The sequence below is a fragment of the Octopus sinensis genome, linkage group LG22, assembly GCF_006345805.1.
Source record: "Octopus sinensis linkage group LG22, ASM634580v1, whole genome shotgun sequence".
Lineage (NCBI taxonomy): Eukaryota > Metazoa > Mollusca > Cephalopoda > Octopoda > Octopodidae > Octopus > Octopus sinensis.
In genome coordinates, this window is record NC_043018.1 from 15,756,575 (window position 1) to 15,771,789 (window position 15,215).

Sequence of the window (15,215 nt, forward strand, 5' to 3'; positions counted from 1 at the left end):
TAGGGACAAGAAATGCAAAGAGAATTAAGAAAGAAAAATGGTTATTAGATTCCAATAAACGTGTCTGTTGTTTTATATATGTATCTATACATACATATATATATGCATGTATATATATATATATATATATAAATATATATATGCATGTACATATATATATGCATGGATATATATATATATATATATATATGTATACATAAATATGCATGTATGTATATATGTATATATATATATATATATGTATATGTATGTATATCACGTGATCACGTGACCGACCAGACCATCAGATGTTGTTACACATCGCTGGTCACAATGTGTTCGCATTGTTTTAGCCTTCGAATGACGCCACCCCGCTGGCTAAGCGAGCAGGCCAATGTATGTATATATATATATACATATATGTACATGTATGTATATATATACATATATGTATATGTATGTATATATATATATATACATATATGTATATGTATATATATATATATATATATATATACATATATGTATATGTATGTATATATACATATATGTATATATATATATGTATATATGTATATATTTATATATATTATTATATATGTTTTTATTATTTTTTTTGCAATTTAATTAATCATTGATATTTCATTGTTTTTTAATTTTGATATTTCTATTATATGTAATTTTCTAGATGGTGTAATTTAATTGTTCATTTTGAATTGATAAAAAGTGGGTTTTTTCTAATTTTTTATATATCTATATATATACATATATATACACACACACACACACACACAATTACTAAATATAGGAAATTATAATAATAAATAAACATAATACCTTGCAGCCATTTCTCTCTGTTCTTTTTTTTTGTTTGTTTTTGTTTGCTTTTTAGTCTTTTTTTTTTTTTAGTTTTTTTGTGCGAGGTTTATAAAACGAAGTCAGTTAGTACGACTTGTAGTCTTTTTTGTAAAAACAGAACTAGTACAAAGCTACTTCCTCCTTCGTGTCATGGCAAGCAGCTTAGTGAAAACAAGAGCAATTTACTGTGGTCTCCAATCACTTGAAAAGCATGGAATTTGAACTTTTGCCAGATCTTTAATGGTCAACATGAAAGGAATCACTTGTTTAAGCCAAAATGAAAATGTCTGATGAGTTTCTATATCAGAATGATATAGATGTTTGTTTTTAATAATATATCTTTTTTTTCTTATTGTTTGTTTATCTATTTGTTTTATTACACATTATAGAAAAAAAAGGTTTCCTGAATGCTCTTGCTAACATTGTCAGAAAAACAGAGGAAGAGTACATTAAGATGATGTAACCCTAGATATCCACCACCCACAGCTGAAAATTAAAAAACAAAACAAAACAGTCATAGGCGTAGGAGTGGCTGCGTGGTAAGTAGCTTGCTTACCAACCACATGGTTCCAGCTTCAGTCCCACTGCGTGGCATCTTGGGCAAGTGTCTTCTACTATAGCCCCGGGCCGACCAATGCCTTGTGAGTGGATTTGGTAGACGGGAACTGAAAGAAGCCCGTCGTATATATGTATATATATATATATATATATATATATATATATATATATATATGTATGTATGTGTGTGTTTGTGTGTGTGTGTTTGTCCCCCTAGCATTGCTTGACAACCGATGCTGGTGTGTTTATGTCCCTGTCACAAAAGAGACTGATAGAATAAGTACTGGGCTTACAAAGAATAAGTCCCAGGGTCGATTTGCTCGACTAAAGGCGGTGCTCCAGCATGGCCGCAGTCAAATGACTGAAACAAGTAAAAGAGTAAAAGAGTCATGATTGGAAGGCCTATGAGTACAAAGCTACGCATGATTGACCACAGGCTAGACAGCAGCAACAACATCCATACTAGTTCTATATTTAAGAGATGAGGAATTATGTACATTATTTATGTTATTTACATTCGACGGATATTTGTCCTCATCTTGTTTGTTGTTAACACAACGTTTCGGCTGATATACCCTCCAGCCTTCATCAGGTGTCTAGGGGAAATTTCAAACCTGGGTTCTCATCCCTAAGGTATTTTTTGATGTTATTATTATCATTATTGTTAAAGTTCACTGCTTGGAATCAAACTCAGAATCTTGGGGTTAGTAGCCCGTGCACTTAACCACTACACCCTGGGCATATGGCCCACAGGCATATAGCATAGTGATTAAGAGTGCAGGCTACTAACCCCAACTATTATCCTAAACTATTTTGTCCTATACTCTAACAACTTTGCCACTTCACCCATTATGAGCCATTAATCAAATACTAAACAAAAAGTTACAGATGATCTCTCCTTTGTTGAACAAACTAAAAACTAGCACAAAATGTTCTCCAATTTACAAAGTAGTCAAACAGCTTTATTGATGTAAAAACATTCTGTTCCCGAATATAAAACATTCTGTTTCCAACAATCACTGAATTGGCAACAGTTAGAACAGTTATAAAGTTTCTTTGTCATTATAGATTTATGTTTCATTTGACACAAACAGCTGCAGATCTTATTTATGGCCCAATGGTCTGGTCTATTCGCTGACAACCTTGAAAAGCATCAACATATCACAGAACAGACTGCATAATACTCTTAATTATGTTATTGAAACAGTGAATAAGATAAACCGTGATATGTACTCAGACCTTAGCCACAATTTGAGCCTCTTTAATTACAGACTGAGATTTACGATATCTCTCTCTCTCTCTCTTTTATTCTCTTACTTGTTTCAGTCATTTGACTGCGGCCATGCTGGAGCACCACCTTTTAGTCGAGCAAATCGACCCCGGGACTTATTCTTTGTAAGCCCAGTACTTATTCTATCGGTCTCTTTTGCCAAACCGCTAAGTGACGGGAACATAAACGTACCAGCATCGGTTGTCAAGCAATGCTAGGGGGACAAACACAGACACACAAACAAACACACACACACACACACACATATATATCTCTTTTACTCTTTTACTTGTTTCAGTCATTTGACTGCGGCCATGCTGGAGCACCGCCTTTAGTCGAGCAACTCGACCCCGGGACTTATTCTTTGTAAGCCCAGTACTTATTCTATCGGTCTCTTTTGCCGAATCGCTAAGTGATGGGGACGTAAACACACCAGCATTGGTTGTCAAGCAATGCTAGGGGGACAAACACAGACACACAAACACACACACACATATATATATAGATACATATATACAACATGCTTCTTTCAGTTTCCGTCTACCAAATCCACTCACAAGGCATTGGTCGGCCCGGGGCTATAGCAGAAGACACTTACCCAAGGTGTCACGCAGTGGGACTGAACCTGGACCCATGTGGTTGGTAAGCAAGCTACTTACCAGACAGCCACTGCTACGCCTATCTGTGTATTATTCTTCAGAAATTTTTGAAAATATGTGAGACACACACACACACACACACAGGTGTGTGTTTATGTGTGTATGGGGACATTTAATGAGGGAACCATATATATAGAGAGAATAATAAGGTGGTGAGAATGTTGGATGATTATATATTTTTTTATTTAATCATCCAACATTTTTATTCTAAATATACAATATCTGTACATCACTTCAAAAACTCTCTCTCTCTCTCTCTCTCTCTCTCACCATATATATATATATATAAATATATATACAGAGAGAGAGAGAGAGAGAGACACACACACACACACACACAAACATATGTATAAGTACAAAATGTAAAAAAAAAAGAAAGCTTGTTATCAAATAAGGTGTCAATAAACTTTTATCAGATGAATTCTGATCAAGTAGATCCAAGAACAAATGTGTTCCACCCACAACCACTCCAATGTTATTTTCTTGTTCATTACAGACATTATATATTCAAGACTGTGTCTGCAGCTGATGAAACCTAACAAAGCTGAAACATGTGGAAGTTATTTCCCAAACTCGCTTAGCAACAAAAATAATCTTTTATCTTTTTACTTGTTTAAGATATTGGAATGCAGCCATGCTGGGGCACTGCCATGATGGATTTTTGGCTGAACAAATCAACTCCAGTATTCTTTATTCTCTTATTCTTTTACTCGTTTCAGTCATTTGACTGCAGCCATGCTGGAGCACCACCCTGGAGGGCTTTAAGTTGAGCAAATCGACCCAAGGACTTATATCTTAAGCCTAGTACTTATTCTCTCTCTCTCTCTCTCCTCTCTCTCTCTCTCTCTAAGATATTATTTGTGGACAGACTTGGAGAAGGATGGTTTCTGCCAGGTTTAAAATGTGGTCCATGACATTCCATTTGTAAATTACAAGAGCACCTCAATTTCTTGAGATGCTAAGAAATGAAGAGTATTTAAATGGAAAAAGGTTGTCAGTTTGGGTAGGTTCAGATTCCATGGAGAGAATAGGAATGTGACCTCTTTGAGATGTTAATGTGAAGAATAAAAAGTTTGTGTTGAATGTAGATGTTCATAAGGATACAGCTTATCTGGTTTTCTAAGAAGTTTTGGGCTCATGAAAATGTTTGACAACTTTGTCCAAACTGAAGAGAACACAAGTCCATCAAGAGCTTAGCAGCCAATGGAGCACATTTTCAGTTGAAAAGCTGGAGTAAAGTGAAATGAAGAGCCTTGCTCAAGAACAGAATGTGCTACCCAGTCCTTGTAACAAATTCATGACCCAAACGATTCTGAGCTCAGCACTCAAAGTCATGTAATTCCACAAATGTCTCTGAGAGAGAGAGAGGAAGTAATGATTTTTTTAAACTCAGAATTAGGGACAACTCCAAAATACCTGCTTCTGCATTTACCTATGAAATACAAAAGTTATACAAAATTTATAATTTTGATCAATAATGCAAGCCATCACTGACTTCTCTGGACCATTTTTTAAATGTTTAACCCTTTAATGACTATATTTTATTTCATAAAACACTGCCTGTTGGATTCAGTTAAATGTTAAAAAAAGGCAGAGGGATTTAGTAGAAACCTGATTTATTACTGCGGTCAAGTCTAAGACATAACCTTCCAAAGATTTTTACATAAACTTGTAATAGGAGGCTTTGATTCTTTAACAGCAAAATTAAATTTCATGGTGACATTAAATATCTACTAAAAAATAGAATTGATATTTTTTTTGCAAATCATGTTGCTTCAATAAACTTGTTATGTCTTGACAAAAAATAGCTTCAAACATAACTATTTCTCAACATAAGATAGATTAGTGTACAAAATTGCATCCAGCAGTTAGAGGTAAGGGAATTTTGAGAAATGAACTGTATTGTAGTATCATATAGGATGATGGCATCCTTGATAAAACTGTTTGTCATCTCAACAAAATTCTCAAGGGTCTTTAATTAATATTTGGTGTAAAAAAGAAAAGAAAAAAAACAGCAACCTCATCCTAAAACACTAATCAGTAATCTAGAAATTGTTTAATTGTAAAGATAATTCTAGCACCTAGACAAAGTTAATTAGGTCAAATTAACAAGCAATAGTTAAGTTGTTATTCTTGTTTGTCAAGTTCTTATACGGCAAACCTATAATCAAAGGTATTCCAGCTGTGACCATCCTCTCATTTATTCAGCCATAATGTTATCTATTACGTCTACGTCACCCTTTTCAAGCCTAGCCAGGCTCATGGGCCCGGTTTCCCGGTTTCTGTGGCGCATGTGTCTCCCCCCCCCCCCAGCAGGATGGGACGTTTATGTCCCTGTAACTTTGCAGTTCAGCCAAAGATGCAGATAGAATAAATACTAGACTTCAAAAAATAAGTTCTAGGGACGATTGGTTTAGCTAAAACCCTTCAATGTGGTGCTCCAGCATGACCACAGTCAAACGACTGAAACAAGTAAGCGAAAGCTAAAAGAAAGATATCTTTGTGTGTATATGTGTGTGTGTGTGTGTGTGTGTGTGTGTGTGTGTGTGTGTGTGTGTGTGTATGTGTGTGTGCCTGTCTGTCTCTTGCCCCTGATAGAGTTTGGGCAGCAGTGATGTTTGTCAATGGGTCTCCCTAAACACTATCTCCTACAGGTTAGCAGTGGGGCATCTGGGCTGGTTGTACCAACCACGGCTAACCAGGAAAAAAATTGACATCCAAATAAAACAATGATAATGCTTTATTTAAGCTACATTATCAGTTTCTCATAGCTCAGATGATGAACCATTCACAGCAATTATTTCCTCATGATGTGCCGATTCTTGAGAAAGCAAAAAAAAAGAAAGGAAAAAAAAAAGGAAAAGAAAAAAAGGAAAAATGGGCACAAAATGGTTGAGTTTCTCTGTTTGGCATTTGTGATAAGTGTTTAACAAGAAAATGTGAACTTAATTAATAGTTGAACCTCATAGACATGACACGAGCAGACCATTTGTTACAACAGCTGTCACCATGGCTAAGACTACATGGTGGTGGTGGCGGCAGTAGTGATGGTAACAGTGATGATGATGGTGGTGGTGGCGGTGGTGGCAGAGGTGGTTGCTGACGTTGGTGGTTCTACCCAACCTCTCTTTCTCTCTCTCTTTCTTTTTTTCCCTTTCTTTTCAAATGGCAAATATCTTGACCAGTACTACAAGAAACAACCCATCAAACCTATATATTGCCACATGGTCAGCTAGAAATAGCAGTCAAATCTCTCTCCAGTTAAACCATACAGCCTGAAAATTAAAATATCATAAAGGATAAAGTGTACCCCTGATAGAACTGTGCCTGTCTATGTGCCTCATATATATATATATATATATAATATATATATATATATATATATATATCTACTCACAAGGCCTTGGTCAGCCCAAGGCTATGGTAGAAGACACTTTCCCAACGTGCCATGCAGTGGGACTGAACCTGGAACCATGTGGTTGGGAAGTAAGCTTCTTACCACATATATAAATTCAGGGTGAATACTTGATAAGTGTAAGCACCTGTATATGCCAGATAGTAGCAGAGCAATTGCATGCGGCTGAAGAGAGCTTTAAACCATCCTTTATATCGATTATACATTAATGTAAAAATAGGTTGTTTTTATAAAGCTTGAAACATGTGTACCGCAATATCCTTTGTGTTCTGTTTTTTATTTCATTTGATATATATAGGCGCAGGAGTGGTTGTGTGGTAAGTAGCTTGCTAACCAACCACATGGTTCCGGGTTCAGTCCCACTGCGTGGCATCTTGGGCAAGTGTCTTCTGATATAGCCTCGGGCCGACCAATGCCTTGTGAGTGGATTTGGTAGACGGAAACTGAAAGAAGCCTGTCGTATATATATATATATGTATGCGTGTGTGTTTGTGTGTCTGTGTTTGTCCGCCTTGCATTGCTTGACAACCGATGCTGATGTGTTTGCGTCCCCGTCACTTAGCGGTTCGGCAAAAATAGACCGATGGAATGGGTGCTGGGCTTACAAAGAATAAGTCCCGGGGTCGATTTGCTCGACTAAAGGTGGTGCTCCAGCATGGCCGCAGTCAAATGACTGAAACAAGTGAAAGAATGAAAGAAAGAATATATATATATATATGGTGTGGCTGTGTGGCAAGAAGCTTACTTCCCAACCACATGATTCTGGGTTCAGTCACAGGCAGGAACGATGTGAAATTAAAGAGTAAAGACCCCCTTCAGTCATGAATGACTGTGGGATTGCATCCAGAAAGTTCCTCTCCAAGGCACAGGTCTGGGCAATGTTGATTATGGAAGACCAGCAGTCGCCCATGCATACCAGCCTCCCCTCTCCACGCCACCAGTGTTATCCAAGGGAAAGGCAAAGGTCGATACAGCTTGGCACCAGTGACATCATAACTCATTTCTACAGCTGAATGAACTGGAGAAATGTGAAATAAAGTGTCTTGCTCAAGAAAACAACTCACAGTCTTGTCATTGAGTACTTTGTTTAAGGACACAGCATACTGTCTGGTCTAGGAATTGAACCCATTACTTTATAATAGTGAGCCCAGTATCCTAACCATGAGACCATTCTGTTTTATTGAGAACCTTGTAAGCACTATAATTATTAAGTCTCAAATATTGTATTGAATGAGTCAGAAAAAATTTCCCATTTTAAAATTGTAAACCATGTTTGAAATTTTACAGGAAAAACTTATCCCTGAAGTGATATCAATATTGGAATCAAAAGAAGAATTTATCAGAAATCTGAAATATAAAAATCTCTCTTTATCTCCCTCCTTTCACATGTGTGAGTGTGTATCTGTGTGTGTATGTATGTCTTCATGTATGTAAATATCTGTGCAAGTATGCACATGTGTATGGGAGCATATGTGTGAGTGTATATGTGTATATGTGTGTGTCAATGTGTAGGAACTTGGAATGTGTAACGCTGTCTGATAAATTTGGTTCTATGTTTTGTCAGCAAACATTGCAGAGACTGTGTGTGTGTCTTTAGTGAATATCATGTTTGTCTTTTAAGAGACTTTGCAAGTTGCCGGCGCTACCTAAGCCTTCCAAATTACATACATATCACAGATTTGTTTGAGTCAAGTTTGTGTGTACAGATAATCTCATGTGTGTGTGTGTGTGAAGTAAGGATGAAACACTGTACAGTACCTTTTATCAGGGTTCCGGCGGTATTTTACCTTTTTCTGTGAGTCGTTCATATTGCCAGCATTCGTGTCTATACTGTTAGGTTTAGCAGCAGACATAGTGGAAGCTGAAAGAAAGACACAAGAAATAAGATAAGACTGAATAAAATTCTCCACAGATTCCATACAAACATTTCAAGATATATATATGTATATATATATACATATAAAAATTAGAAAATGGAGAAACATACTGAAATCAATCAAACATCAACCAACAGATGATACCCAATCAATACTTTATTACACCATTACATAACAGTAAAGGCATTATACAAAATATATTGTAAATATAATTAGACAAGGAAATAGAAATATAAAGTATAAAATATATACATATATATATACCATATATATATATATATATACATATATATATACATGTATATATATTACATATATATATATATATACATATATATATTATATACATATATATATATATATACATGTATATATATATTACATATATATATATATATATATACATATATATATATATACATATATATATATATACATATATATATATACATATATATATATATACACATGTATATATATACATATATATATAATATACATATATATATATATATACATATACATATATATACATATATATAATATATATATATATTATACATATATATATATATATATATATATATATATATATATATACACATATATATACATATATATATATATACATATATATATATATATATAATTATAATAATAATAAGGGTTTTTTGCAACAAGTTGCTTAAACCACATACCGAAAATATTAGAAATAGCAGCCAAAGGACTACTATTTCTTTTACTTCAAAAATAAATCTCCACAGACAACAATATTTGTAACTCAGATATGGCAAAAGAAGAGAGAGAGAGAGAGCAATAAGAAAATGGAGGGGATCAATGGGTGGTATTCATCAACTTTTAGACATTATATTATGTCAAGACCTTAATTACTCCTACTTCTCCATTTCTTAATCACCTTACTCTAATTAAATATTCGGAATGACCTAAGATGCTTGTCCTGCCTTGGTTTTGTTTTCCTTTTCCTTTGATATATACCTGCTGACTCGGAAGCCTACTATGGATCCCTAGCTCCAGCCTCACCTGTAAGCTTGGAACCTAACGAATGACCAATTATAGCACTTACACTGCATACTTGTTGGTTTAGAGATCATCAGTGAACCAAACCCTTTATATTCTTATATATATATCCATCCGAACATGGCTGTTGCCAGTGCCACCTTGACTGGCCTCCATCCAGGTGGCACGTAAAAGGCACCAACCGATTGTGGCCATTGCCAGCCTCGCCTGGCACATAAAAAGCACCCACTACACTCATGGAGTGGTTGGTGTTAGGAAGGGCATCCAGTTGTAGAAACACTGCCAGATCAGACTGGAGCCTGGTGCAGCCTCCTGGCTTCCCAGACCCCGGTCGAACTGTCCAACCCTTGCTAGCATGGAAAACAGATATTAAACGATGACGATGATGATATATATATATATATATATATATATATTAAAATTATAATTTAGGGTATCTAAGGGACACCTTCATGCTGGAAATAGCATGGAGGTGTCTCTTAGATACCCTAAATTATAAATTATGATTTTAATAATAATTATTACGTTTGAAGGTTTTTATTCCCGTGCTGGCCACTTGATAAGATCGATAATTAAATTAACAATCTTATCCTTATTTATATAAATATATATATATATATATTAATCAATGAAATTCCAACCAAGTCTGATTTTCACATTTTATTATATATAATTTTTACAATTTTACAATATTAAAATAGATTAGTAATTTCATGTGTTACGCAGTCATCAGGTTTATGTAGTGACAATCATATTCCACAATTGACAACTATAGTGAAATGGTTGGGTTTGTCCTTTAAATGCCCTCCAATGGGCTCCAGCTGGCTGAATCTTACAAACTGTATTTTGACCAATCAGTATGTGGCTTCGATGTCACAGTTTGGTATTGATCCCAATTTTTTCAAAGAGATATTTTAGTCAGTAGACATACAGCTTGGACATCACAGTTTGATGGGCACATCAAGGATTTTCTACTTTCACTGAACCTAAAGAAGTAATTTTATTTGGCTATATTTTGAAGAGAGAGAGAGAGAGAGAGAGAGAGAGAGAGGTTAAGCAAATTAAAATAATATTAAAAATCTGTATTAGGGAACTCTCTGCTTGCTGAATAAATAGTTGAGTATAGGCTGAGTGAAAATTCAACATTTACCTCCCTTGCTCCTTTTGAGAATAACTTTCGTTTTGTCCCAATAAACTTTTCCCTCGTTACAGTTACAGCTTCATCACACCATCTATCATCTCCACCCTCTATTCCTGGAAAGTTCAAGGGGATAGAGGCCTCGGGTACCTCCTCCAAAGAGTCCTATCAAAATCCAACATCATTAGACTTTCCAGTTCGATTCAAAAGTCTGGCCAAGTGAGTCTATGAACATTAGCCAAACACCTGGTTCTTCATTTACCTCTACGTTTCCTGCTGCTTCGCTTGGCTTAAAGAATCCGTCTTACAATTCTTTCATTTTTCCATAAATTAAAAACTATTTTTAGCTTCCGAGTTGGCTGAAATATTATGCTATTATGCTGCAAGAATGGGAAGAAAGTAGTTTGGGGTTCCGGCACCATGTACCATTCTTCATGTTTTTGATTCCTTGCATTCCAAAATTTAGAAAAAAGACCTTCTAGAATTTTCTGTATATAATATTTTCGTGCTGTACAAAAATTATTGACATCTGGAGTAAGTATGGGTACGTGGTCAAGATGCTTGCTTCCCAACCACATGGTTCCAGGTTCAGATACACCGTGTGGTGTCTTGGGCAAGTGTCTTCTACTATAGCTCCAGGTTGATCAAACCCTAGTGAGTGGATTTGGTAGACAGGAACTGAAAGAAGCCATATATATATAATATATATATAACATATATATATATATATAAAACATATATATATTATATATATATATATATTATATATATATATAAAACAAATATATATATATGATTTTGATTTTGATTTTGATTTTTCTAGTTTCTAATGAGCTGTGGCCATGCTGGGGCACCGCCATTTTGCTGACGTAACCAGATAAATTGCGTAACAGTTCAAATACTAAGAAATAAGCATACTCAATTTCATTTTTACCAAATAATTTAGGAAAATGAATGGGTTATTTCCCTTGGTTTTTAAAATAAAATATATTAGATATATATATATATATATAAGGATCCCTTCCAGGGGCCCTATTATCGATTTTTTTTTCCAACAATCTGAGTATGCCATGAAGTTTCCAGACATGAGTTCTAGTCACATGTCACGTTTCATCAAAATCACTAAAACGATGTAGGAGGGGTTGGCTAACAACTCCACAAACACACCCACAGACATAATTTCCTACATAAGTAGTAAGACTGGCCTGTTTGCAAAAAATTTCTTCGAAAAGATTTTTGCTTATGGGGATATGTTATCCGAGCAGACACCAGTTTTTGTGCTACTATCGACTGATGATTCTGGTGATCATTCGTATGCTTATGTACTAGTGTTAATGATTGGTTAGTATGACCATTCTTAGCACTTCCCATTTCTGAAAATCCAGTTGTCTCTTTGAGACTTCATTCTTTTTGATGAAGGAGAAATAATAGTTTAACCCTTTGGTGTTCACATTATTCTGCCAAAATTAATGCTTTTTCATCCACAATGTTTTGAACTAATCAGGCATTATCTTGGAGCTATGAGATTTTGATGAGGTAGATGTTAATTTTTAAGACGATATTGTAGGGCTGGTCTGAGAGACCAGATCTGGCCAGTTTGAACATAACGCAGACAGAATACTTTTGGCCAGATATGGTCGGTTTAAATGCTAAAGGATTAAAGAAAACAGAGAATACACTCTCTTACTCTTTTACTTGTTTCAGTCATTTGACTGCGGCCATGCTGGAGCACCGCCTTTAGTCGAGCAAATCGACCCCGGGACTTATTCTTTGTAAGCCCAGTACTTATTCTATCGGTCTCTTTTGCCGAACCGCTAAGTGACGGGGACGTAAACACACCAGCATCGGTTGTCAAGCAATGCTAGGGGGACAAACACAGACACACAAACATATACACACACACTTATATATATATATACATATATACGACAGGCTTCTTTCAGTTCCCGTCTACCAAATCCACTCACAAGGCATTGGTCGGCCCAGGGCTATAGCAGAGGACACTTGCCCAAGATGCCACGCAGTGGGACTGAACCTGGAACCATGTGGTTGGTTAGCAAGCTACTTACCACACAGCCACTCCTGCATAGAATATTCACTTTTTTTTATTGTTGTGCAGTCATATTAAGTTCTTTTTTGCCTGCATGCTGTTTCAGCCATTTGTCAGAGTCCATACTTGCACATTAAGGTGCATTATGATGTAATAAACAGGCAATGCCCAGAAGGAGCCACTGTTTATTCATTACATCATAATGCACTTTAAGGTATGGACACCAATAAATGGTTCAAACATCACATTGGTAAAAAAAAAGTACTTAATGATTTCACAATAATTAAAAAAAGGGGAATGCTTTATTCTTTTATTTGTTTGTCATTTGACTGCAGCCACGCAGGAGTACCACCTTTTTAGTCAAACAAATCAACCCCGGGACTTGTTCTTTGTAAGCTCAGTATTTATTCAATCGGTCTCTTTTGCCAAACTGCTAAGTTACAAGAACATAAACAAACCAGTGTATTCTGTTTTCTTTCAACTGTGTGGATCAGGTGCAGGAGTGGCTGTGTGCATTAGGTGCAGGAGTGGCGGTGTGGTAAGTAGCTTGCTTACCATCCACATGGTCCTGGGTTCAGTCCTACTGCATGGCACCTTGGACAAGTGTCTTCTACTATAGCCTCAGACCTACCAAAGCCTCGTGAGTGGATTTGGTAGATGGAAACTGAAAGAAGCCCGTCATATATATGTATATATATATATAAGCAAGTACGTGTGTGTATATGTTTGTGTGTCAGTGTTTGTCCCCCCAACATCACTTGACAACCGATGCTGGTGTATTTACGTCCCCGTAACTTAGCGGTTTGGCAAAAGAGATCAATAGAATAAGTACTAGGCTTACAAAGAATAAGTCCTGGGGTTGATTTGCTTGACTAAAGGCAGTGCTCCAGCACGGCCACAGTCAAATGACTAAAACAACGAAAAGAGAGATCTAAATGATGCCAGGCAGGTCTGAAATGAGGAATTAGACTAAATGGGAACCACCACCAGAAGAGAACGGAAGCAGCATAATGAAGGTACGGTTCCAGGAGTGGAACCAATTAAGCACTGATTAACGATGGAACACCACAAGATGTGGTGGAGGATGGAATTATAGCGATGACATTGAACCAGAGTCAACTAGTTTTGAAAATGAACTCCCACTTAGATCTTTGGAATTGGTGCTTCAAGAGATATCATTCAGCCACTAAGAGAATCATTACAAGTTCAAGCAAACTCAATCTAATGGTGGCAGTAGCAGTGTGGTGGTGGTGGTGGTGGTGGTAGCAGTAGCAGTGGTTGTGGTGGTGGTGGCAGTGGTGACGGTGGTTGGGGTGGTGGTGGTTGGGGTGGTGGTGGTAGTATTGGTAAATGGTACAGAATTCCAGAAGTGTAATAACTGGAAGAATTCATGTAGTCTGAGTGAGAGTATTTGACCCTGAAATTCTCCACTCAGTTACCATAACAGCAGAGCTGTGTGAGCAGGAAGTCTAACATACTTAGAATAACCCGATTCTTACAGTGTTAATATCATTGTTAGTTTTTCTGACATAATCTTTTAACAGTGTGGATCCACCAAAATACCTTTTTATATTTTCATAAAATGGAAATAAAAATGTGTTGGGGAAAGATAGAGCTGCAAACACGGCTACGCCCAAACCAAAAATAGATTTTAATGCTTGGAACTGTTTTGGGGAATAGGGATAAAATAAGGTTTGTTTGCTTTTTTTTTTCTTTTCTAGAACATTTTTTTGAAAGTATAGAATTTTGTAGTGTCGAAAGGAATTTTGCTGTTACAAGCAAAATTGTATATAACAAGGAAATTCTGTAGGGTAGAGTAGAAATTCTTCATTTGTTTTCATTTCCAGCATAACTTTATATAATGTCAACAGCTGAAAATGGTCAATTCTTTTAGTCTTTTACTGCTTTCACTCTCTGGACTGTGATCATGCTGAAGCACTCAAATGTTGTAGTTCATCATACTGACCTTGGTACATAGGATATATATAAATATATATATATATATAAATATATATGTGCGTGTGCATGTAATTTTCTCATTTTATATATATAGTTACGTCCAACCCATGCTAGCATAGAAAACGGACGTTAAACAATGATGATGATGATGATGATGACAATGATGATATATATATATATATGTATATATATATATATATATGAAAGCATCAACAGCAACAAAAAAAAGTATAAATAGTATAAAAAGTATAAATATATTTCAGCGGTGGTGCCCCAGCATCGCCGCGGCCTTCAGGCTAAAACATTTTAAAGGATTTTAAGGATTTAGCTGGGGTTGTCATTATGCTGTATATCACTTATGCGTGCCTTTCCTTCTTTGGACACTAAACTCTGCTTGCGAAGACCTGTTGAGGC

The 15,215-nt window shown here is 35.9% G+C and overlaps 1 protein-coding gene across 9 annotated transcripts in view; it reads right to left on the bottom strand.

Moving 5' to 3' along the window:
* The window catches only part of LOC115223265 (cytosolic purine 5'-nucleotidase), a 59,541-nt gene that overhangs the window by 24,882 nt on the left and 19,444 nt on the right, over window positions 1-15,215 (bottom strand). For 7 of the 9 annotated variants that reach the window (XM_036512314.1, XM_029793767.2, XM_029793769.2 and 4 more), the window contains exon 2: window positions 8,498-8,600. In XM_036512314.1, the coding sequence (XP_036368207.1) occupies window positions 8,498-8,592 (95 nt within the window). In that variant the 5' untranslated portion in view covers window positions 8,593-8,600. Of the gene's footprint in view, window positions 1-8,497; window positions 8,603-11,527; window positions 11,533-15,215 lie in introns of those variants that run through there. The other 2 variants (XM_036512313.1, XM_036512311.1) reach the window with 2 other exon arrangements.